This window comes from Leptopilina boulardi, unplaced genomic scaffold, assembly GCF_019393585.1.
Source record: "Leptopilina boulardi isolate dan_hultmark-lab unplaced genomic scaffold, ZJU_Lbou_2.1 LbouV2_213, whole genome shotgun sequence".
Taxonomy (NCBI): Eukaryota; Metazoa; Arthropoda; class Insecta; order Hymenoptera; family Figitidae; genus Leptopilina; species Leptopilina boulardi.
Window position 1 is genome coordinate 1833936 of NW_026137767.1, and position 25242 is coordinate 1859177.

The 25242-nt window shown below is 30.6% G+C and overlaps 5 protein-coding genes across 9 annotated transcripts in view; 3 read left to right on the forward strand and 2 right to left on the reverse strand.

Annotated features, from left to right (window-relative positions):
- LOC127278886 (peptidyl-prolyl cis-trans isomerase-like) overlaps positions 1-8013 on the forward strand; it is an 82362-nt gene extending 74349 nt beyond the window's left edge. For all 5 annotated transcript variants that reach the window (XM_051300817.1, XM_051300818.1, XM_051300820.1 and 2 more), the window contains exon 4: positions 7857-8013. In XM_051300817.1, the coding sequence (XP_051156774.1) occupies positions 7857-7931 (75 nt within the window). In that variant the 3' untranslated portion in view covers positions 7932-8013. The remainder of the gene's footprint in view (positions 1-7856) is intronic.
- On the forward strand, positions 245-4713 carry LOC127278885 (uncharacterized). Its single transcript, XM_051300816.1, has 3 exons — positions 245-775; positions 1276-1440; positions 1719-4713. Exons 1-3 carry the CDS (start codon positions 719-721, stop codon positions 4020-4022), a joined length of 2526 nt encoding a protein of 841 aa, XP_051156773.1. The 5' UTR covers positions 245-718; the 3' UTR covers positions 4023-4713.
- A 6348-nt stretch (positions 8014-14361) lies between the features above and the next one.
- LOC127278875 (uncharacterized) lies at positions 14362-14769 on the reverse strand. Its single transcript, XM_051300804.1, has one exon. The coding sequence runs from the start codon at positions 14767-14769 to the stop codon at positions 14362-14364; it is 408 nt and encodes a 135-aa protein (XP_051156761.1).
- A 1932-nt stretch (positions 14770-16701) lies between these two features.
- Positions 16702-17553, forward strand: LOC127278964 (uncharacterized). The gene is made up of 2 exons (XM_051300954.1): positions 16702-17082; positions 17313-17553. The coding sequence occupies exons 1-2, from the start codon at positions 16781-16783 to the stop codon at positions 17530-17532; spliced, it is 522 nt and encodes a 173-aa protein (XP_051156911.1). The 5' UTR covers positions 16702-16780; the 3' UTR covers positions 17533-17553.
- A 4765-nt stretch (positions 17554-22318) lies between these two features.
- Positions 22319-23305, reverse strand: LOC127278876 (uncharacterized). Its single transcript, XM_051300805.1, has one exon. The coding sequence runs from the start codon at positions 23303-23305 to the stop codon at positions 22319-22321; it is 987 nt and encodes a 328-aa protein (XP_051156762.1).
- Between the last annotated feature and the right edge of the window lie 1937 nt (positions 23306-25242).

The following is a 25242-nucleotide window of genomic DNA, read 5'->3' on the forward strand; positions in this document are numbered from 1 at the left end:
TTTTATCCATAAAATCGTCTTACAAGAAGATTTCGAGAAAATCTGCAGAATTTAAATAAAAAAAATTTAAATAATAATTAAATGTTAAGTTTATTTATTTGTAAGGTTAACGTATTATTATGAAGAAATTTTAATTTAATTAATTTAATTTAATAATAAATTATAAATTAAACTTATAATAAATTTGTGTTACTGCACTTGTTTCTCAGATAGATTTTTCTTGCATTGACATTTGGAAAAGCATTTTCCTGTCGGGAGGCGTCGATATGTAGTAATTTATTTTAATCTATGTTCATCACTAAGTATATGGCAACAATATTAAATAATTTTTTTAGTAAAGCATAAGTCAACATGTTTTGTAAAAACTGTTTTAGCTTTATATTTCGTATAAAATAACATTTTTTTCAATCTAGGGATTAGATAACATCATGAACAATAGCCGTAGACCAAAGAGATATAAGAAATATTTACATCCAGAATCGGAAAATGTTATGCCATCTTCTACGTGGTACCGAAATAAAAAACAGCGTAATGGAGAAGTGTGAAACCATTATAACATATTGATACAAAAATAACAATTTATGACGAAATTGCAGATTTACATGGAAATTTTTTTCAGGGTAGTGGATCTTCATTTTCTTGTTTTCAACAAAATGCTGAAATACAGATAGAAACAGAAAAATTGCCTTTCATTGAAGAATATGATTCAGACGACACCATGAGTGAACGTGATCGAAACCTTGAAATTGCGCTTTCAGAAGAAGAAAATTTTATAGTAAGAAGATTACATATCTATATTAGGCCTAAGTAAACTGAAAATCGTTAAATTTTTTAAAGTCCTAGTCAAATTTATAAGATCCATTTACTAACTGTTGCACTATCCTCTACGCTCTCATAAAAATCTGCTTTCGGTTAATTCGCTTCCTCTCACATGGGACTGACATTCCCATAAACAGAGTTTTAATAAACATTGAACTAAAATAATTTTTAAAATATTTATTGTAAATAAAGGAAAATATGTCATTTTGATAAATAATCAAGGTTATAACATCAAGCCAAGAAAAGATTAAAATTTTTAAAAATATATTGCAATATTAAAGTCGAAATGATGCACTTGTACCAGAATTATCCATACAAGAGAATATTTTGAACGAGAGTATAATTATTTGTATAATTTGTAAATTTTTTAATAATAATATAGAAATCTAAGAAAATATATTAATAGAATTTTATATAAATATATTTTTTGTTTCAATAATGTGTTTTTAATTACAGGCATACGAAACCATAATAAATGATAATAATGATCAGTTTGAAATTGAACGAAATACAAATGAACTGTTTAATCCATGCACAGTAAATCATGCTGATCAAATTGAAAAAGTGGTGGAACTATTTTCTGACGATGAATTAGAATGCCCCAACATGTCATATGCTCAGGTAAGCTGAGCATTTATTATATTTGAAATATTCTTTCTTCATTTTAAGCGTCTATTATTATATAATAATATAATATAATAATATATTATATATAATATAATAATATATTACATGTAATATAATAATAAATATAATAATAGTCGTATTTTTTAATTATTACTGTATTGAAAATTCTGTACATGATCACGTGCAGTTTTCTGTAATATTTTATATATTTATACAATATCTTGAAATACATCTTGGTTATAATATTCTAAGAAAGTTTAATTATATTTCAGAGTGATATGGAGGACAATTTTCTTGTGGAATCATCAGATGACGATAACCTTTCCCTGGCTGAAGATTGTGAACCAATTGAAAATAACGACTTTCCATATAGAAATTGTTTCTCATCCATAGCAGAGGTGATTGGTAACAATAATATGTCAACTCCAATACAAGTGCCAGTAAAGATTACTCCTAGTGAATTATTATTAATGATTCTAAAATATGCAATAGTACACGCGTTGTCATTAATAGAAATCACAAATCTATTTAAACTAATAAACTGTATTTTCGCTTTCAACGTTTTGCCAAATACAAAATATTTAATTGATAAATTGTTCTACCCAAAAAATCGTACAGAACTTCATGCAACATGCACAAAATGTTCTGCATATGTAGGTAAATTTAAACGAGAAACAAAATTTGTAAAATGTAAATCGTGTAAAACCAAGATTAACACAAAAAATTATAAGTACAAAGATTTTTTCGTGACAATGGATGCTTCTTCGCATATTTTAAAACTAATAGAATGTAACAGTACTTATTATAAATATGTAGTTAACGAAAGAATAAACGATAAAGGCAATATTCGCGATATATATGATGGCAAATTATATCGCAACTTTGTGAAAAATTTAAGTGAAAACGATAAACGCAGCTACGCTACTGTTACATTTAATACTGACGGAGCACCGTTATTTACCAGTTCCTCCTACTCAATTTGGCCCATTTTCCTAATGGTAAACGAATTGCCTTATCACATTAGGTCAAAGAATTTAATTTTAATTGGTCTCTGGTTCGGTAAAGATAAACCAAAAATGAATGTTTTTCTGAAACCATTTGTGCAAAAAATGAAAGTTCTTTCAACTGCTGGGGTTAAGTGCAAAGTAGGTGTTGAAGAAATGAACATAAAAATTTTTGCGCAAGTATGCTGTTGCGATTCAGTAGCTCGCGCTCCCGTAATGGGATTCGTGCAATTTAATGGTTGTTATGGATGTCACCAATGTCTTCATCCTGGAGAATGGGTTCTCAATAGTAGAAAAAAGCGTTCAGGAATTATAAAATATGTTTTGACTAAAGAAAAACCGAAAAGTAGGAACAATGATGATACTATAAAGCATATGCAGTCCGCATGTCAGTCAGGAAAATCTGTTTTTGGAGTAAAACAACCATCTCAATTAATAAATTTAATAGATTTTAATTTTATTTACGGATGCATATTCGACAGTATGCACTGCATTTCTGGGATAGCAAAACAGTTTGCTACAATTTGGTTTGGGAATAAAGAAAAAGGTGGTTTATTTTCTAAAACCTTTATTCCTACGATTGATAATGCTTTGAATAGTATTAAAGTTCCAAATCAGATTTGCAGGCTTACACGCCTATTTTCTGAAAGGGCATTTTGGAAAGCCAGAGAATGGGAAAATTGGGTTTTATTTTATAGCAGTCCAATTTTGCAGACAATTTTACATGATGACCTATTTAAACATTGGACTCTCTTAGTTGACGGTATTTATCTTTTGCTTCAAGATGAAATCAAAATTTCAGAAATAGACTTGGCTGATGAATTGCTACACAAATTTGTTGGAAAAACAGAGTTATTATACACTAAAAGAAGTATGACATTTAATGTGCATATTCTTCTTCATTTATCCAAAAGTGTTTTTGATTGGGGACCTCTATGGGCACATAATGCTTTCGCATTCGAATCCGGAAACGGAGAATTGTTAAAGGTAATTCATGCCGCGAACGGAGTTCACCACCAAATTTGTAGACAAATCAGTCTTCAATATAGTATGCTTTTCCTAAAAGATCACCTTTATCCTAATTGTTCCTTTAAAGTCAAGGATTTTTATGATAATATTGGTACAGTGAGAATAAAAAAAACTCTACAAATTTCTGGAATCCGATATTTTGGACCATCATCATCTGTAGAGGAAAAATGGATAATAGATTTGAACATTTCTGAAAAATCCGTTTCTTATAAAAAGATTGTAAAAAATAGCTGTTTATTTATGTCTTGCTTGAAAAATAACAAGCGTTCTAACAACAGCTTTGCAATATTATATAATGGTACTTACGTCCAATTGTTTAATTTTGTAGTTGATCCTGTTACAAAGAGTGAGTATGTTATTGTAAAAAAAATTGTAACCGTAAATTTCATTGACGAGAACTGCAGAATGATAAAAAAAATTGTAGAAATTATTGACAACAAAGTTGCTGTTCCTTCTCATGAAATTAAAAAAGTATGTGTTTATATGTCACTAAATGTTAATTGTCAATATTTATGTTCAGTTCCAAATTTGCATTTGTATTGAAATGCCTAATGTTCCTAAGACTACAAATATTATAAAAATTAAACTTTTTTAGTCATGAGGAATGGTGCATCATTTGATCAACTTTTTGTAGCCAATATCAGACTAAATTTGTGATTTCAATCAAGAATAAACTTCATGCAATTAATAAATAGGAATAATTATTCTAGTATTTACAATAAAATCAATATTAATAACAATAAGAAACAATAATAACATAGCCAAAAGCTAAAATGCTTTGCAGTAGTATTTAATTCAACTAAATTTATACTATTTTTAAATAAAATTTCTTACACATTTTATCTCATATTACTCAGTGGGCAAATGGAACGTTCCTAAGACGTTTCATGTCTGCCAAATTAACATTTTATATTAAATGTAAAAATTTCTTAATTACATTTAGAATAATATGTATTCTGTTAAATTATAAAAGTTTTGTAAATTAATACTTTGTAAGAGGTTTCTTTTAAATTAGTTTAGAAACCATATCGGAAACTATATGGGAAACTATATGGGAAAAAACATCTTTGCCTGTCCCAATTTCCAACATCGATTCCTGTATAGTTTCCGATATAGCATCCCATATGGTTCCCGATATAGTTTCCTATATGCATTTAGATAACGTTTCAGATGTAGGCTACAATCTATGTTCCGATGTCGGAATTTTCGATCCAAGTTTTATTAAAATTGGAGGTACCCCTAATATTATAGTGTTTAAAAATAATAAAATTGTGCGTAAATTTTTGTTGCTTGATAACTTTTTTTTGGAACTTTTAAAAACTTGAGAATTCTGTCAATGTAACTTATTTTCCTTGTTTAAAAAAAAATAATTATTGAATTGTAGTTATGTAATAATTTATGTTTGATCACATTAATTTCATATAAGAAAATTCTGGTTTAAAGTGAGTTGTAATTAAGTATTAGCATTATACAAATTACATTAGTTTATTAAAAAAAATTTGCTATACGAACATTGTTACTTAATTTATTTCCAAAAAAATTGAAATTTATGCAGAGTTCACTTGATTAAAATTTAAATTCATGTCATTCTAAATTAAATGTTGATGTTAATAAACTCCGAATATAAAATTGGGTATTAAAACGCATATACCATTGGAAAAAAATATATGTATACAATAATATACTCTTTGTAATAATAAACATCTGAAAAACTGTTTGATGACTTTACAAAATAATATAAGTATCTGTTTAAAGTATTTTCGTTATAAGAGACATTTTCTCAAGATATTTCATAGCCTCCCCTGGTCGAGCCCGTTAAGGCGCTCCTAGTGCGGTTGAGAGCTATGATGGTCGAGGGTTCGCGTCTCAGAGTCAACACGTCGGAAGAATTTTTTTTTTTTTTTTATATTATTGACGCTAAATAAAAACAAATATATTTTTTGTAACAGAGATCTAGATTTGTTACATATGTGTAACCGGGAACTTATTTATAAATGCTCTTTTAAAATTTAATAATTTATTAAATTATAATTTAAATTTAAAAATTGTTTAATAATTCTCAGTAGAGTTTTAAGAATACTCTTGCGTGAAAAAATATTAAATAATATTTTTTTAAATTAAAAAAAAAGAAAATCGGAATTGACATAGTTTCCTACATAGTAAACTACATCGTAAACTATATCGTTGCCTGTCCCATTTTCCAACATAGTTTTCTATATAGTTAACTATATAGCTTCATATATAGCTTCCTATATAGGAAACTATATGGGAAACAATATAGTTTCCCATATAGTTTCCTATATAGGTTTCGATATCGGAATTTTCGATAGGGAAATTCATTACTAGCCATTGTTCTTTGACTAGTATTGAAATCGACATAATCTTTAAGGTGAGGTCTATTGTCGAGACGATGAATTTCCCCTTTCGTTTAACAAGACAATAAACGTTTACTGAAATATTGTTAAGCACTTCGAATTTTGCAAGGTCATTGAGTTCTACAGGGAATTTAATATTAGTAAAATTTAAATGATGTTGAATATTTATATAGTTTTGCAAACGAGATGGGTTTGACGAAGCTTTATACAATGCCGATAATATTCCCCACTTGAAGCATTCATTATTGGCGATTCAAACAGCTACACTAGCGCCACAGTTGAACTAATTTAGGCGTGACTCGCTCTAAAGCAGTCTCTGTTTTGACAGTTTATTTCAAATTATTTAATTATTCTGATATTTTTATTGCGTTTGTAAAATTATTTTTAAGCGTTAAATAAAAAAAAATAATTTAAAACACATGGAGTGCTACAGAGCGAGTCACGCCTAAATTAGTTCAACTGTGGCGCTAGTGTAGCTGTTTGAATCGCCAATCCTTTTCATTTCTAACATTGACACAGACACGTTTAGCTTTTATAGATGGCGGTAGATCAATGAAAGAACCAACACGCAAAGGATTGTATTTGTTAATATTGACATCTAATCTATGGATTGAATAGAGTTGCCAATTTGATTCTTTATCTCGAAAATCTTCAATTGCTTTAAGTGTTTTCTGCTTTACATAATCATTATACCAATCGCGTAACTCAGTTGAAGGGAAAATTGACTCTGACTTATTAATGAAATATTTTATATCGAATTCTGTAGTACCGTCAGGTAAAAGCTTTTTATATTTTGCATTGAATACTGTATATACTTTCAAAGGACCGAACGTGTCTAACTTGGGATCGCTGATTACGAATATGAAGTAAAATTTAAAAAATTCAAAATGACGAATTCAATGCGGCGAACGAATTTTTTAAATTTAACTTCATATTCTTAATCATCGATCCCAAAAACTCCCGAGGAACGAGTTTTGCTTCGACGATTATTTTCTTTTTTGTTTAAATATACTCTGGGAGCTTCAAAGATTCAAACTCGACAAGAAATTTTAGAGTGCAAGGTATTTTCATTTAAATCCATTTCAGGCGCACCGTGATTATTATTAACAACAGCGCACGATATTTAGTCAAACGCAGTAGACGCATTCAGGGTGCTTGCGCGCGCTTTTAAAAAAATTCGTAATTAATAAACTATTTGTTTGAAACAATTTTTTTTCGTTAATATACAACCTTTAATAAATACGCTTTCAGCTTTTGTTCATAAAATTAAATATCGTCATCCAGAACACATCTATTTTTTAATTTGTTTATAATAAATATTTATTTTTAACAACAAATAAAGACTTTTGAAAGCGTACAAATTATATTTATAAAGTTTGGAATTAGATTTCATCAATTTTTGTTGAAGGCATGAAAGTTTAAAAAATGTTAAGCCTAAAATTTCAATTGTTTATTTTTCATAAACAATTGAATATTTTTTCATGAAATTTACAGGTTATTTGTAACTATAATATAACTATTTTTTTATATTTACATTGATATAAACGACCCTTGCAAATTTTATGTAAACTGTAAAAATTCTAATTCAAGATGTAATTTATTACGTTCAGTAATGAATAATATTTTAATTTAAATTCAATATTATCCCTATTGAAAACATATGACCGTAATAAGGACCCTTAATACGCCTGTGAATTTGAAAACGGATTTACAGTCGTAATTATGATCCTAATGACGGTCGTAATTAGGATCATTATTACACCCGTTTATAAATCAATATAAATTTTTATAGCATTTAAAAAAAAATCACTTTTTATAAACGGGTGTAATTATGACCGTAATTAGAATCTTAATTGCGACTATAAATCCGGTTTCGAATTCAGAGGCGTATTTAGGGTCGTAATTACGGTCCTAATTAGAGTGCTCATTACAGTGATATTTTTTCAATAGGGTAGGTATAATTATCAATCAATAATTTAATCAATTTATTTTTATGTTTCAGTTGGAAGCTTTGGGTTCTCAAAGTGGTAAAACCTCAAAAAAAGTTATAATAAACAATTGTGGAGAATTGTCGTAATTTTATACACTGATAGTTACTTTAAAAATTGCATTTTTCTTTAGTCAATAAATAAAATTATTTTCGTCGACATTTAAACAAAGATTAGTTTTCATTGTCCTCCATTTGAAAAAAATATACACTATCGGCAGAAATTGTCGGTACGAGGAATGAAAATTTGATGCTGACTTTAAAGCAAGATATTTTAAGATTGAAAAAACTTAGAGACTTGTAATTTAGATGGTTGAAAATCTGATAAATTGCTGCGTCTGAATGTATATCAAGAAATTTTTTTTTGTTTTTTTAGCATTTAAAACACCGAAAACATTTCAAGAAAAAATTATGCAATTTTCCTAGTTTCGTACTAGTGTTTTTGACTCTTAGCATAATCGAGAATAATGTATGGAAAAATTTGAAAATTTTACAACATAATCATTAGGGTCTTAGCTTTAATTTGCATTTTTAAAACTTAAAAAATGTTTTGTGGTTCCTGAAAAATGTTAAAAAAGGTCCAAGCATGTTTTTCTACAACTCGACCGTCGATCATCACTTTTCGCCGCCTCGAATTAAAAATGTTTTATAGTTCCTGAAATATGTTAAAAAATGTTCGAGCATGTTTTTCTATTACCCAACAGCAAGGCGGTGAAACGTTACATGTCTCTAACTTTTTTCTAACTTAAAATATCTTGCTTTAAAGTCAGCATCAAATTTCCGCTTCTCGCACGTCAGGCGTACCGACAATTTCTGCCGGTAGTGTATTTTTTTATATTTATCTCAGTATCATGTCAAATTGAAATACTACCAATAAGGTGAAAGTACTAATACTTGGACAAAGCAAAAATTGGAACCAGTAGATTAACAGTAGCAGAAAGAAATTAAAATAGCCTCTAAATTAAGTAAAAAAATTGAGGTATTCTTTAGATAGTTAGCTTTTAAGCAGAATAAAATTTATTAAACGTATGTAGGAGAAAGAAAATTAAATAAAACAATTCCTCTAAAATTAATGTCTACTGCAAATGAATAATTTGATGTTTTTAATTTAATTAAAACATCTATTATGATTAATTTTGTCTAAGTAGTATCCTTTAAAGGTAAATAAAACAATAATACAAACATTTTATCAATTATATTGAATTATTTTATTGTTAGTACAAAACACCAATAAAGATGTAGAAGACATTTACGATAAACAACAACTATTCTCAGAATCATAATCAGCGACCCCAAAAACTTTTTTTAAAAAGTTAATTAAAATCCAATAATAATTATTTTTAAATTTAATACGCAATAGGAATATTTTTTTTTCCATCATATTTCTTTTAGTTAGTTTATACAATAGTGTAATCATTATTATGAATAGTATCTCCCAACTAACGTTAAAATGACACTAAATTACGTGTACACAGTTACTCAAAAATTAATTACTAAAGTAGTTTGACAAATGAGGCGATTCTGGTGTTTATATTGAGACATAATTTAAAGAGAAGAAAAATAAAGGAATATTAGACACATGCCTTTCGTCTGCATAAAATTTATAACTTATGAATTAATTATTGGGAATTTGAATGATTCCCTCGGCTTGTAACTCCCTATTTTTGGAACACTCAATGCGGAGGAAAACAAAGAATGAAGAGGAGTTTATGTATAGTGAAAACATACAGTACTGAGGTTAGCAGTGATCTAAAGAGGCACTATCTAAGACGAAGCGTCCTAGCTTGAAAAGGATTTTATGTAAAAAGACGTTTTTCGTGTATAGTTAATTGTAGTTGAATTAAAGAATAAAGAATGATTTTCTGTGCGAGAGGACAAAATAGGTGTCTTATTCAACCATCTTTTTATATTGTTAAATGTGCTATTCCTATACTAGCTATTACTATATATAATATTAATAACTTCATTTTATTTATCATAATCTAAAGCTAATCACATCTAAGCAATAACAAAAAAATGAATCAAACAAGTGTTGTTAATGAATCAATGCATACATCTTAGACTACGTTTTAAATCAATTGTATAATTTTGAATTTACTGGCTAGTGATTTTTAGTGTAAAAAATTACAACCGGTTCTTCGATGTGCACCTCCAACTATGCGATGGATCTTATATAATTTTGAAATGTTGTAAATTGACATTAACTAACCGGAAATGAATATTTAAATTGTAATAGTTAAATATCTCCATTATTTAACTTCCGATTGTTAGCATACTTTGCAAAAGCGCTTAAATATACAATAAAGATACCGTAAACCTGGGCTATTCAGACTATTTAAAGTCCAATTTTTATCCAAATTATTCGAATTTATAATTTCGGTAAAGTGTTGAGTTCAAGTATAATAAATATAATAAAATAAATTTCTTGAAAAAATTTTTTAAGTCGAGGTTTGAAAAATTGGTTGAATTTAATCAAGTGAAGTAAATTTTAAATTAGAAAATTTTTTTTTACTTTGCATATAGAGTTAAAATCTCACAATTTGCACTCATTAAAATTTTAAATTAATATAACTCAAAAACGAATGTACAAAATAGCAAATCAAATGTACAAATATTTTTTTTTATTTTGATAGGTTAATTAACAAAAAAATAAGATGCTTTATAGAAAAAGATTTTAAAATATAAACATAACAAAAAAATATTTTACACAATATGAAAGTTGAAATATAAGTACCATTTTATATATATGTTAGGCTCAAAAGCCGAATACGGCCAATGGTCGAAAAAAACAGCCAAACCTAGTTTTGGTCGGTGCATTTTTGCCAAAACTAGTTGTGGCCGATTTACTTCGACCATTGGCCGTTTAAAATTGGCAAAACTAGTTTTGGCAAACCGTTATTTGCCAAAACCAGTTTTGGCATCGTTAAAAATGACAAAAAGTAATTTTCCTTAAAAGTGATTGTTAAATTATTAACAAACTAGCGCCTCCGACGGCCAATGTGTCATGTAAGAAACTATATAGGATCTTATGAAAAATCATATAGGAAATTGAGACACTATTTGAAGTGGGATTCGATGTAAATTCTTATAAACGTATTTTTAGGTAATAAATTATGTAAATTCCTATATGAAATCCAACAATTTTTCTCGTCACATTTTTTCTTTCAATTTCTTATGTCCATTTCCATCGTTTTTTTTCTCATAAAAAAACCTATCAAAATTCATTCCTCAATCCATAATCAAAAATTTTCCTATATCAAATCATACATCAAATCTTTTTTCCATTCTTGAATAAAAAATTATTACAAAAAATCTGACATAAAATCATATTAAAAATCCTCACGTGGGATCATATATATGATTGATTTGAACATAAGAAATCATATAGGATTTCATGTAGATTCTGAAATATCAATCTAAGATTTCACATAGAATTATATAAAGGAAACAATATAGGATTTCATATAGGAATTTTCAGTTGTCAGACGGCAGTTTATCCTACATGTATTCCTATATGAAGAATTCTTACATAAGATCCTATGTAGGAATCTATATGAGAACATACATAGGATCTTATGTCAGATTCTACATAAGAGTTTACACAGATTTTTATATAGGATCCCATGTAAGAATTCAGCATATTGGAATCCATGTAGGATCTCATGTAAGAATTCATCATATAGGATGTCATGTGTGGATTTCACTATTTTAATTGTCCATCTAAGATACCAAGTAGGGAATTATATGAGAAATTATATATGAAATTATATAAGAAATTCCAATATAGATGTAGATCATCGTACTCTCAGGTTATGTGGGGATGACCGCTCTTGTTCTGGCCGACCCACTAAAAACTACACCCTTTTTGAAACTTTAATTCCACTGGCGGAACTGCTTCAAGCTTTATACATCGCCAGTGAAAGTCTCCTTACCTTTTCTCTCTCTGACCTAAATCCTTAACTGATTGTGAGTGCCAGCGGAAGAAAGAGGAGAGCCAGTTAAGGTCTTTTCCGTCTTCTGCGTGCACCCAGCCGAGCAGCAGGATTTCTCCGAGCCAACCTCATCCTTTTGTCGTCTTCCTTCGTCCTCATTACTTGAATGATGACGGACTCGATGCTCCTCCAAGAGTCAGCGCTCTGAAACATTATAAAAACCATGTTTTCAGCTGTGACTTTAGTGCCCACAGCCGAAAACATGGCTTGTCTAAGTTCACGCCAGTGCCCGCAGAAAATGAGCGTGTGCTCCGCGTCGTCAATGTGTGTTGCTTCGTCGACACCCGAACCGTTGCAATACACACATCTCGCGTCTGCTTATATTTTAAAGCAATATAAATACTGTCCGAAACAACCATGACCCGACAACGCTTGTGTAAGGTAGTAGCCAACTTCACCGTGTTTCCTTTTTAACCATGTGACGAGGTGGGGAATCAGACAGTAGGTCCACCTACCTTTAGATTCCCCATCTCATCTCTCCTGCCATTTCTGAACGAGTCTACTTCTAGACTCACACAAGTAGACGCTGTTCTAAAGGCTGACACTATTCTTCGTGCCAGGTCTCTCTGGACCGCGAGAAGCCTGTCAGAGATGCTATGGAACTTTAGGGCCGAAGCCCAAACAGGGGCAGCATAAAGCTGCTTTGCTTGAACCACAGTCGCCACTAGTCTACGTTTCTTTTTCCTGGGGTCATCGATATTGGGCATCATCCTCGAAAGGTTTTCCATGCATTCGGTAGCTTGGAGTGACGGGATGTTAATATGTTGGCCGAAACTCAAACGTTTGTCCAACGTCACTCCCAGGTACTTCAGTTTTGTCCCCCATGGAACTACAGATCCTCCAATTTCCAACCGCAGGAATCGGAAGTCACTCCAGTGTGTGACAAGCAGAGCCTAGGTTTTATCGACAGCCATTTTCAGGCTAGGTCGGTTCAAACAAAACCCTATTCGTCGCAGACTATCATCGTGTTTTATTTGTAAAAGATTTATCTCGTCCGCACAGCATACCAAAAGCACGACATCCGCGAACCCGGTTAGAAACGTATCTTCCAGTAAGTCTACCGTTGACCGGCCCTTCCTAAAGCCAAATTGGTTTTTGTATAAGCTACTTTCGCCTACCAGGATTCTCTGTAGCCTCTCCATCGTATCCAATAAACAAATTTGTCTAATTGATGAGACTTTATCTAGAGGTTTATCCCCCTTTCCTACACGGAGAAAATCTGAAAGCACTGAGTATTTTTTCTCACATCACTGGCTACTGTAGAAACCAAAAATTAAAATTCCAAAACTCTGAATGTTTTCTGCACAGCACTCAATGCTCTGCAGAAAATAATCACTATTTTTTTGACAGTTATTAGAATTTCGGTTTATATTAATGGACAACAGAGTTTTCAAAGCTAGGAATATAGCAATAAATTCTTCGCTCGAAGTCGTGACTGCTTTCCTTACAGCTCTGAGTACTGTGTAGAATTATTTTCGAGGATAAAAAAAATAAAAGAATATTTAACCTTTAATAAAAAATAAATAACAATTTTAAACAAGCGTTAAAGACAATTTTAATCAATTTTAGATGTTTTCTTATATTCTTATGAAAAACAGATTATTTAACTAATATTATTTTTATTTAATTAAATAAGAAGTAATAAACTTTAATAATATTAAACAAATTACTTTTTATTAATAAACGTAAGAAATAATAATTTTTTTTACTTCACGAGATAAATATTTAAAATAATAATGTTGAAACTTAATATTTTTTAATCATAATTATCTATAAATTTAGATTAGGTTGTAATTTGATATTAGCTAAGAAATTTTAAAATCTTAAAACGTGTGAAATGCAAATAAATATTTAAAATTTACCTACAATAATTCATTTTAAAAATAATTATTATTTCATTATTGTATAATAACTTTATTTGCTATATAACTGAAAAATTTAAAAAAGCGATAATTTTTAAAAAGACTTTTTGAAATCTTCATTTCTTTATTTCTGTTATTCATTAACTGTTTATAAACATGTCAATTAAAATCAATATTTGAAAAGAAAAAATAACCATGTCTATCTTCTTTTTAATTGACGTTTAACGTTTCTTTGTTTTCTAAAATCTAAAAAATAATTCTACACAGTACTCAGAGCTGTGAGAAAAGCATTCACGACTTCGAGCAAAGAATTTATTGCTATACATTTGTAGTTCTGAATAATCTGTTGTCAACTAATATGAAACGAAACTCTGTTTACTGTCAAAAAAAGTTGTGATTATTTTCTGCAGAGCATTCAGTGCTGTGTGGAGAACATTCAGAGTTTTGAAATTTAATTTTTTGGTTTACACAGTAGCCAGTGCTATGAGAAAAAATACTCATTTTTTTTTAGATTTTATCCGTGTAAGGAGGACCAACTTCTGTGTTTTCCAGTCACTGAAAAACTTTCCACACTCCAGACATGTATTAAAGATCCTCTTTGAGGATCTCTTTGGAATTCCATCATTGCCTGGCGCTTTGTCATTTTTCAGCGACTTTGCCACCTTTTTAAGCTCTTCGAGTGGCTTTATGCCACTCTTCTTTTAGCAGGAGGTCTCCCTTAGAGTGGGTATACTTCCTCCTCGCTGCATGGCATTCTCTTCTTAGACCGGCTAGTTCGTCGTTCCACCAGTACAGAGCTTTCTTCATTTTTGTTTTCTGCCGGCGAAGCATTGAATTCCTGCACGCCGCGATAATAACTTGCCTCGTCTTACGCACTTTTTCTTCTAGAGTAATTAGTTTTGTCGTACAACCGAGTTCCTGAAATAACCGGAACTCGGTTAGAGACTCCGCCAATTTCTCCCTATTTAGTCTTCTGAGATTCCAGGAGGGCTTCTTGCTGCCATCTTGCAGTCTATTGTTCCCTTCCAGATTTTTCTCAGAGACTATAAACTCAATATACTGGTTGTCGCTCATGGTCGTCTCGTCCAGAACGCTCTACTCTCTCATTCTACGAGCCACGAAGGACGACGCGATTGTTAAATCGACGATCGACCCTGCTACCTCGCGCCTGAACGTAAACTGTCGACCCCGGTTTATCACCACTAGATAGTTCGCTGCAACCATATTCGATATCAAGGTTTCTCTCCTGTCTAGACGGCTCTCTCCCCATTCTGTCGTTTTACTGTTGTAGTCCCCCGCAATGAGGACATGATCTCCGAAAGCTCTAACGCTTTCTTCAAGACCTCGAATTTCGGCATCGAATTTTTTAAAGGGATCGTTTGGGGAGAAGTAGCAGTTGTAGATACTTACATCTGGCACGAACTCAGGAATTTACCCAGCCAATCTTCACTCTTTCCGTCCCAAGAAGGGATTCTGCATCCGTTTCCGGGGGTTGCAGAATCGCCATCTTATTGTGACCATACCGAATGAAGACGTGGCATGGTACTTCTAAATTTGGCTTGCCCAGTGCTACTCGGACTGCCTCAACAATTTCTGTGTCGACGATGGTCTCGTCGAGGTGTAGTATCTATTGACTCACCGAGACCAACGTCTTCACATCCGCCTTTCCTTTGAGAGTGGTGGTCAGGGCACCTCTAAAACTAGAGGGATCCTGTTCCTTCTTCAGAACCAGAAGGATTTCATCCCTTCTTGTTCTTCTAATTGACAGAATCTCGGTTTTTGTCTCAGCGGGCCTGACCCCTGCTTTCATATCTTGACTTCATCCAGGTCTCAGAGTCGACATCGGCAACAGGCGGGTTTTCTTTTACGGCCAACTCGCCTGTTTTCTTTGTCTCTGTCTCAGGTGGAGTCCTCGAGGCGTCTCTTTTCTGGCCTTTTTTCCGAAATCGAAGTTGCCGTTGCTGGGGCTTCCGACTTCCCCTGCTGAGTAACTTTATTTTCTGAATTTTTTTCTTTCCATTGAACTAAAAAAGTGTTGTACTTTTTATCTGGGTTCCTTTTTCTAGCATATAAGTGTGTAATTTGTGTGTGTAAAAAAACCTCTGCAATGTTCTGCCCCGCGAGGCAGCATGCGCGGAGGTTCAATAATCATGTCTCAATTTTCTATATAATTTTTCATAAGATCCTATATAGTTTCTTACATAACACATAGGACTTCATGTGGATTTTAATATATGAATTTATGTGAGATCCTATATAAGATTCTACATGAGAATTTTCAGTAAGGAGAAGCATTGTTATTTACTATAAACTAAATACCTTTGAATTCCGTTTTTGTCTACACATTTGAATTCTTTTCTGTTCCTATCAGTGACTAAAATTTTAACTGGGTTTTATGAAGCCTGTTGAATACCGAAAACTAGTATTAAAATATTAATATTTTAATTCCTTTTAATGCAATCCACTTTATTATTTTTTATTTGTTATTTAAAGCATAATTTCACCACTTTAGAACTTTGGAAAATATTAAAATGATAATTTTATGTTGCCTAACTTGTTTTTCTATTAAAAAAACTGTTAAGTTACTTTTAGAAAAATTTTTCTTAATTTTTTTATTTTTGAACTTTACAGTTTTTAACTAAAACAAGTAATTTGCAATGACAACATTCATTATAAAACATAGTTTTTTCATTTATATACTTTTTTTTAGTAATCTATAGCAGTTATAACAAAAATTTTACTTTAAATATTAACTGAGGTTATGTTCCAGTTTCGAGAGTCATAGAAAGGAATTCACCTTTAATTTTTTCGATACCTCCCCTGGTGGATTGTATGATGCGAATGCTCCACGAAATTCGCAGAGCATTCGAGGAACACCAGATTGCGATTGAAATTCTGTCTAAAATGTATAAAAAATGATTAAATTAATTGGGATCTGAAATTGTGACGTATCGTGATGTCACAGTCATAGTGACGTTTCAATATGGCTTCCGTTAGCAGGTAGTATAATTGTAAACATTGCGGTGCGTGATATTGAAATAATGAGAAAATAGTATTAAAACGTCAAATTGAAAAAAAAATCGTTATGATATTAAATATAAGTGACGTGTGTGCATTTGCAAATGCAACTGCATCAACCAGAAATTTTCTGGAAGGTGAAAAATTATTACATGCGGGACATCTTCTGTTTTGCGGGAAGGAAGCAGAGGAAGACAATTTAATTAATTTAATTGCATTTTGCATTCAATCATCGAAAATAAAAGATGCACCACATGAAATAAAACGTAGCTTATTAAACGGCAAAATAAATTTGATCAAATGTTCGTGTACCGCTGGCCAAAGCCAAAAGTGTAAACATGTGGTAGCAACTTTGTTGTTGTTGACAATGTAAGTATATATTTAATATTAATATTTATTATAATGATAAAGTATAATAATTAACATTCTTATCGAATTAAAACTTTAATAACAGTATAGCAAGTTTATACAAATTTTTTTACCATATTAAAATTATTTTTTAATTTTAAGGTTATGTTATTGCATTTTCGCTTTTTTTTCTTCGAATCACCGGTTTTTTTAAATTGTATAATTAATAAAAATTTATGAACTTATTTCAGTAAGAATACTGATGAGCTGGACTCCGTTTCCTTTACCGACAAAAAATGCTTGTGGGACAATCCTCGAACGGCCTGCTTGGAACAATACGAACCAGCACCAATAGAAATCCACGATTGCTGTGCTGACAAATTTAAAAAGGAATATTCATTTTCAGTTTCCGATGAAACAAAAAAAAAATTGAAAAGTTATTATTTACTTGTAATCCGGATTCGGCATTAACAAAACATAAGTACGGATAAATAATTTTACCCTAACAATATTCAATTTGACATAAATATTTACAATTTGCTCGAAGAATATTATTTCTTCTGAAATTAATTTTTATTATTTTATATTGTCAAATCTTCGATTTTTTATCATGGTTTTGTCTTTGTACAAATAATTTCTACTATACTGCGTATATTATATGAACTACGAATTTTTGTTTATTACTTTTATTTTTTACAAATAATTTTTACTATACACACCATTTATCAATTATATGATAAACATGAACTTTTCATATTTTTCTTTTTTACAAATAATTTTTACTTCATACAGAATTTATTATGTGATCTACGAATTTTCGTTTATTATTAATCAAATTTTATAATCTGCTTGTGTATTATTACAATTATTTACTCTGACCGACATTTTTGTATACATATACATAACACGTCTTTCTATTTTTATGAAGTCTCAGTTTTTATAATCATTTAAATGATTAATTTTTAGTTATTAATTCATATGTATAAAAGATATATTAAAAATTCATGATTTCTTTTTTGGCTTCGTAGGTGTGGTCGACATGAAACTTTTTCTCCGAATTCAGATGATAATAACAATGATAAATCGAGCAATTCAATAGAAATAGAAATCATTTTAAATAATCAGACTTCAGAATTTATGCAGATGTTATCAAAAGTTAAAATTGGTCAAGATTTAGAGACGTGTTGCGAAAATGTATACAGACGACTGAGTAATATCGATCCTACTGATATTTGTAAATCAACTCTAAACAATAAACGTGTTTGGATAGAAAACCGCAAACTCCGACTCACTGGTTCTCGTTGCTACGAAATATTCACCTACTATAATAATAAAAAACCGAATTGGCAAAAGAAATCTATGAATTATTTTTACCCTACTAATTCAGTTCGTACTCCTGCTATGAAACACGGAATTAATAACGAACCTCATGCACGTCAAGCTTATGAAAATAAATACCAAACGCAACTTGAATTAGTAATTCCACGTGATAATCCGTTTTTAGGATATTCGCTAGATGGAGTGACTCTTTCAAAAGATGGAAGACCAGATAAATTAATTGAAATAAAGTATCCTTATAATGGAAGAGAAATGACAGCAGCAGATGTTTTCAAGATGTTAAAATACCCCTCGGAGCACACACCTCTTTTTTCGAACAAGTAGCACAGTCTGGGTCGCTGTGACCCTGTTTACTTTACAAAACTCCCCCATTTTTGAACTATTGGACTGATCAACACAAAAAAAATATTTTTTTATTCATTGAACCTTGTAAAATAAGAATATGGAGTTTAGAAATATTATTAAATTATTTGCATATTGAAAAAAATTCGTGAAGTTAACTAATTAAAAAGAAAAAATTGAATTTAAAAAAAAAATGTAACTTTTGTAATTTTTAATATTTTAAGCTAAAAATTGGGATTTATATTCTCGAAGTGTGTTAGAATAAGGGAAAAAATACCACCTTATTTTATTTTTTAAAAAAGGTATTTATTTTGTAGTTTAAGGGTTCATACCACTTTACACGCTTGAAAATGAAGCTATTTTCTATAATTTTTTTTACGATTCCTAAGGATTATATTGATCTGCATTTTTTTTAGTTCAATAAATACACTCTTTAACTTTATAAAAAACCTCATTTTATTCAAAAAATATTATTTGTTTATATATAATTTAACAATAATTTTAGACCTGCTAAAAATACCGATGCCAGCTGCGGGATTGATTTCTCAGGTTAGAAAAATCTAAAACACAAAATCCAAGTTGATTTATCTTCAGTAGGACTGCACCTATCGCCCGAACTAGAATTTTTAATTTTTATGCAAAAATAACAAAATGGCGGCAATTTAAAAATTTTTTTTCGAAAATTAAGGTTTTTTTGTCAGTTTTAGGGTTTAAAAAATAGTAAAAATGAATATTTTTTCATAATTCTAGTTCCGGCGATACCCACTTATGTGACGAAGTTTTTCGTAAAAAAATTTTGAGAATCAGTCCAGTAGTTTCCGAGAAAAACATCCCGCGGTATGGAAAAATGTTGTTTTGAGAAAAACGAATTTAAAGTTTCGTTGTTGAAAAATTTTACTTACGTCTATTCGTCGATGCCGGGACCATACAATATTCCTTGTCTCTTCATAAAATTCATTTTCTTCGATTCTAGCATCTCTTCGGCTTGATCTGGCTTCCTCAGAAGCAAAAGACGTGAGGCGGTCAGCGTTGCGTATACGATTTTGGTCGCGCTCGCTGGCGTGTTGAATAGCTCTGGATCCAATTTTTATGCCCATGACCTCCATTATTTTTAAAACTGGTGCAAATCCTTCGTTGAAAATGCATGCTGCAGTTTGAGTCGCAATTTCAACAGTTTTTCGTCCACAAAAAATATGTTTAGGTGCCATCGACCACACACACTTATTAAAGCACTCGTTATTATTTTGCGTATTTCCGCCTAAGCATCTTTCTAATAACTCTTCCTTTGTCAAGTCATCGTATATGGGCTTCAAAATTTCTTGAACTTCTTGAGCGAGTGCAGGAGGATGTTTATACCCTTTTAAAGATCTGGTAGATTCACGTTTTCTGAACTCGCACCACGAATTGGAACCTGTTGGGCAATGCATGTGCTGCGGCTTGGTATCTGTTGAGATTTTGTGAAAGAATGTTGCCCAAATCGCATTACGCATATCCTCGATTGAATTTTTATGTCGTTGTACTGCCAAACCATAATAAATTGACAAATCTTTCATTAATTTAATTGTCAAAGCTGCTGTTTTTGGAGGAATTTCTTTTTTTTGTGGCGGTTTCTTCCTTCCTGTTTTCTTTTCTATCGATTTTTTTGTGGGCCTTAATTTTTTCGCGTGACTTTTTTCTTCCTCGGCTTTTTTTCTGCGTTTTTTAAGGCTTTTTGCACCTTTGATAGAGCTTTTTTACCTTCAGATGCCCTCTTGTAAAGTCTTTTTTTCACGTGTAGCACACACTCTTTCTTCTTTACCGTAAAGTCTTCTCCGTATGGCATTACATTGAGTAACATTTTAAATGTTTTCGAGTCTCCATCACCGATATAATAGCCGTAACGAACTCCAAATTTTTCAGGGGATCGCACAAACATTTCACAAACACCGTCTACTTCCATTTTGCCTGCACTGCCTTCATGATTCGCGGAACAATTTTCTTTATGCATGTGATACCAAGAACTGAATTCGACTGTATCTTCTTGTCCTTTCCATCGTTCGCAAGCTTTGCAGTAACTTGATCGCACTGTAGTATCTAAAATTTTTCCACTATACTTTCCAATTAATGAACCAATGCCAACGAGTGAAGTAAAGCCTCTTTTTGCCCACGAACCATCACCAGAAACGGATAAAATGTCCTCAGTATTTCCGGCTTCGGTATTCAAACATTTTTCTTCATCGACAGCTTTACGTGTAACTAAGTCAAAAAGAGATTTTACTGCGGTGCTTATATGTTCATGTATTTTATAAAAAGCGTTAGAATTTAATCCGTGACCTAAATCCATGAGCCCACAAAACAACTTTATGCCGTGAATTCCAACACCAATTAATCGCATTACAAAAACAAATCTACGATTAACTTCATATCCGGTTCCGATCATTGAACTCGAGTTTATATATTTATTTCCGCAACTACAGGTGAGACACAATTTGAAACTTAGGCCTCGTAGTCCACATTGATTAAATGATACATCCCCGTTACAAACTTTACACTTTATATGTTTTTGTAAAGTAGAAAACACTAAAAAAAAGTTGAGGATGCAGTAGGTGACCGTCTGGTCACTGTTCACATCGAAGTTACTGTAGTCATTTTTTCGCAGTTTTTCGGCCGATTTGCTGATATAATCCGTATTACCTTCATTAGTATATCGATTACCTTGAAATTTTCGCTTTCTAGGTCTCGAGGTAGGACGACTATTTCCCCACCTGTCAAATTTTTTATCCATTTTTATGTAAAAACGCTGACCGAGCGCGGAGTATCGTGGAACGCATGTACCGGCGCGTATGAGTAACAGGCGCGCCAATGTACGCTCTCAAATAAAATCGTAAAAAATATATTTACACTGCTCAGATCTTTCTGCAATTTTTACACAACATTCCTGGAATGTCCTTCTTTCGAAATCCGTAAAAAAATCGATTTTTTGAAGTTGACAAAGTGGTATGAACCCTTAACGAAGGTAACTTTTAAGACGATAAAAATGTGATTTTCGACACAACTTTTTAAAACTATACTTTTTTAATAACATATTTACTAGTATTTTATTATTTTCTTTGGATTATCATGTTACTTATTATTCCTTATTAGTTAGTTACCACTATATGGCCTTAGGTTCGTGTTGTATTGCCGACTTTTCAAATTACACTTCATTGAAATTAATGACAGGGTCTGTGTGACCCAGTATGTGCTCCGAGGGATACATTGATCAATCTAATCGTACTCTAAATGTAAAACATAAATACTTTGGGCAAGTTCAACTTGGGATGTCGATTTGAAATTTGAGGAAGGCAGATTTCATTGTTTATGCTTCTTATGATAAAACCTGTGAAGTAACAACAGTTGAAATCGACCCTGAGTTTTTGGAAAAAATGCTGCCTGATTTAAAAAAAGCTTATTTTTGCAATATGATACATAACGTAGGTATTAAGGAACAGGAGTTGTAATTACAAACAGATGTTTATGTTTATGTTCATATAGATTTTATTGTTTCACAAAATAAATAAAATAAAACGATACAAAATTATTCGTTTGATATTAACGATTACAAATCAGGTTGACCTGTGTCATTTTCAGATCCGTTACAATTAACATTGGTCAGAAATCTATTATCTTGTAAGATTGGTGAACTTAAGTTTACAATCGCACATAAAATCGGCATAATTTTGTCACATTTTGCAACAAGACACGATGGCATCCTTGATCCTAATATAGCAAAAACTTTTAATCTTTGATTGTCCCTTTCAACATGAACTCGTGCGCTGTCAATATTACAGGTATTTAAAGCACCTTCTTCGGCAAATTGTTTTTTATTTTTTACAAACGGCGGACGAATTAATTTCATTCCGTAATCGTTGCAGACATCTTCTATGAGAAATCCTTTATCGACCATAATACTCTGATTTTTTTCTTCTTTCATCAATTCCAACAAACCACTTTGTTCAAAAATGGCTTTTTCTGATGCTCGACCACCATATCCTTTACTTAGAAAAGAAATTAAACCACCAGGTGTGACGCCTGTCATGTATTTGACAGTGTATGTACTTTTATAGAAAGAATACGTTGCCAACTGGCAGCAAAGATTTTTGGGTTTTTGGATATTAATTTCTGTACAATCAAGAACAATTCGAGTAGTCTTAAAATCTTCGAAGCATGTCGGTAAATTTTTATCTATTTCTTCTTTTGATGGAAAGACAATTGCAGATTGGCAATGTCTTTCAGAACAAGACTTAAACAGAAATGTTAACAACGCGTAACTCAAATTATGTTTCAGTTTCATAAAACACATTATTATTCTTTGGCGTATTGTCAATTTTGCATTGTGGAATTGAAAGCGAGGTGCGATAAGTTCCACAATTTTCACCAGAGTGTCTAAAATTGCACTTTTTTCAATGCCAGTTAATGTACTTAATTCTTTATCAATAACGACATCATTTGAAAAATTATTATTGCACGAATCTTCACTTTTCACTTCAACTCCTACTTCTGTAGTCTCAGTACAAAAAAAAGTCGGAGCTGTTTGCGTGCCCATATCAACAGATTTTGAAAAAAGTGGATCATTTGAATTATTAGTCGTTTCTTCTTCAGGAGCTGGATCAGGAGTCTCAATTTCGCTCGGAAAATTGACTGAAATTTCTTAATCATAAATTGCAATTTCTTTATTATTAATTTTAAGTTCAGAACGATTTGTTAACCTTTGGCTTCTCGCATCATTTTCTAATTTTTTCTTTGCTGACAATATTTTTGTATCCACTGTAGATTTTGGCAATTTAAGCGAAGGGACTGCAGTTTTTAACAAAGTTATTTTTTTGGAGGTAATACCTGAAAATAAAATTATATTTATAAACAAAAAAATTTAATATATTTAATAAGAAAGAAAAAATAGTAGGAAATTGTTGATAATTTGAATTTTTAACAGTATAAATATTTTGCTTTCGAATTATAAATGTCCACGTTTGAAAGAATAAGAAAGAAGTTTTTACATTTATTCTTTCCTTGAAAGTTTCATAACTAATTAAATAAAATTTAATAAATTATTAAAATTGTACAATATAAAAAACTTGTATTATTATAAGAATTTTATCTGTGAAAAACAGAAAAAATTTTTTTGAGGTTATAGAATCTTACTAATTTTTAAATAATTTGAATTACGTTTTGTTTTGTTAAGTTTAAATTAAGTTTTTATTACTATAAATACATATCATAAAAAATGATGTCAAAAGAATATATAATATAGATTTTGTACAAATTTAAATTTCGTAGCACGCGTATATCGCACGCAAAATAGAATTTATTTAATTATAAAGGAACATTATATTAATTAAGTAATCATTTTGAACATACTTGCCAAGTAAAAATCTTCTTTAGAAAAGTGTAAAGAACAAACCAACATGGAATCCGTGGCTGGTTTACCCATTTTTAAAACATTTTCCCATGCTTTTCGACGATCGAGTAGTTCACTTTCATCGAATAAGTTAATCACTTTTATATATGAGTCTCCAGCTTTGGGAAAATGAAAAAAACGAACATTTTTATGTTTACAAGCTGTCAAATAACAGCCAAAAACGCAGCAAAACTCTTTGCTTTTCGTTTTTCGCGGATAAAATTCCATTTTTGTTATTTGTTTTTGCAAATTGCAAATAATCACGTTCTGGCTGTCAAATTTTACCTGCTAACGAAGCTTTATTAATTTGTCACTAGGCAGCGCATCGCAGTGCTGCGGATCCCAATAGTATAATTATTAAAACCAATGAGTCTTATGCATTTTAAGATGATTATTGTTAAATAATTATAAAAATTTAATGATTTTATTAATTTCAATCTATTACAATTTATTATCAACATTTGTCGATAATCAAAGCAGCCCCGCTTTTCAGCAGGTAGGTGGCAGCACTCTTTTTTTCTTTTCTTTAAATTTTTCCTGTATTTTTTTATTAAAAGCAAAACTCTTATTTGTTAAACGAAAATATTGGTAAAAAAATGTATTATTGTATCAAAAAAATTAATAATTTAATAACAAATATTGGTGAAAAAAACAAATTAATTTTAAACGATAATTTTGATAAAAAAAAATAAATTTCTCGCCAATATGTTTGTTTAAATACTGAATTTTTTTAAACAATATTTACGTTTAAAATTAATATTTTTCAACAATATTTTTAATAAAAAAATTGTTTTTTACCAATATTTTTGATAATATATTCATTTTTTTGATTAAATTATAAATTTTTGTCACCAATATTTCCGTTTAAAATTAATTTTTTAACTGTTTTTTTTATAAAAAATTGTTTTTTTACCAATGTTTTTGATTAATATATTAATTTTTTTGAAAAAATAATACATTTTTTTCACCATTATTTCCGTTTAAAATGAATTTTTTTCAACTTTTTTTTTGATAAAAAAATTCAATTTTTTTCATAAATATTTAAAATATTAATTTTTTTATAAAATAATATATTTTTTTACCAA

What these genes read in the sequence shown, in the direction of transcription:
- LOC127278875 (XM_051300804.1), bottom strand. Translation starts at nt 14,769, where the DNA reads ATGAGCGACAACCAGTATATTGAGTTTATAGTCTCTGAGAAAAATCTG.
- LOC127278885 (XM_051300816.1), top strand. Translation starts at nt 719, where the DNA reads ATGAGTGAACGTGATCGAAACCTTGAAATTGCGCTTTCAGAAGAAGAA. An exon ending in CAGAAGAAGAAAATTTTATA is followed by an intron (nt 776 to 1,275) that starts GTAAGAAGATTA and finishes TTTTAATTACAG; the next exon opens with GCATACGAAACCATAATAAA. An exon ending in CCAACATGTCATATGCTCAG is followed by an intron (nt 1,441 to 1,718) that starts GTAAGCTGAGCA and finishes ATTATATTTCAG; the next exon opens with AGTGATATGGAGGACAATTT.
- LOC127278964 (XM_051300954.1), top strand. Translation starts at nt 16,781, where the DNA reads ATGATATTAAATATAAGTGACGTGTGTGCATTTGCAAATGCAACTGCA. An exon ending in ACTTTGTTGTTGTTGACAAT is followed by an intron (nt 17,083 to 17,312) that starts GTAAGTATATAT and finishes AACTTATTTCAG; the next exon opens with TAAGAATACTGATGAGCTGG.
- LOC127278876 (XM_051300805.1), bottom strand. Translation starts at nt 23,305, where the DNA reads ATGGGCACGCAAACAGCTCCGACTTTTTTTTGTACTGAGACTACAGAA.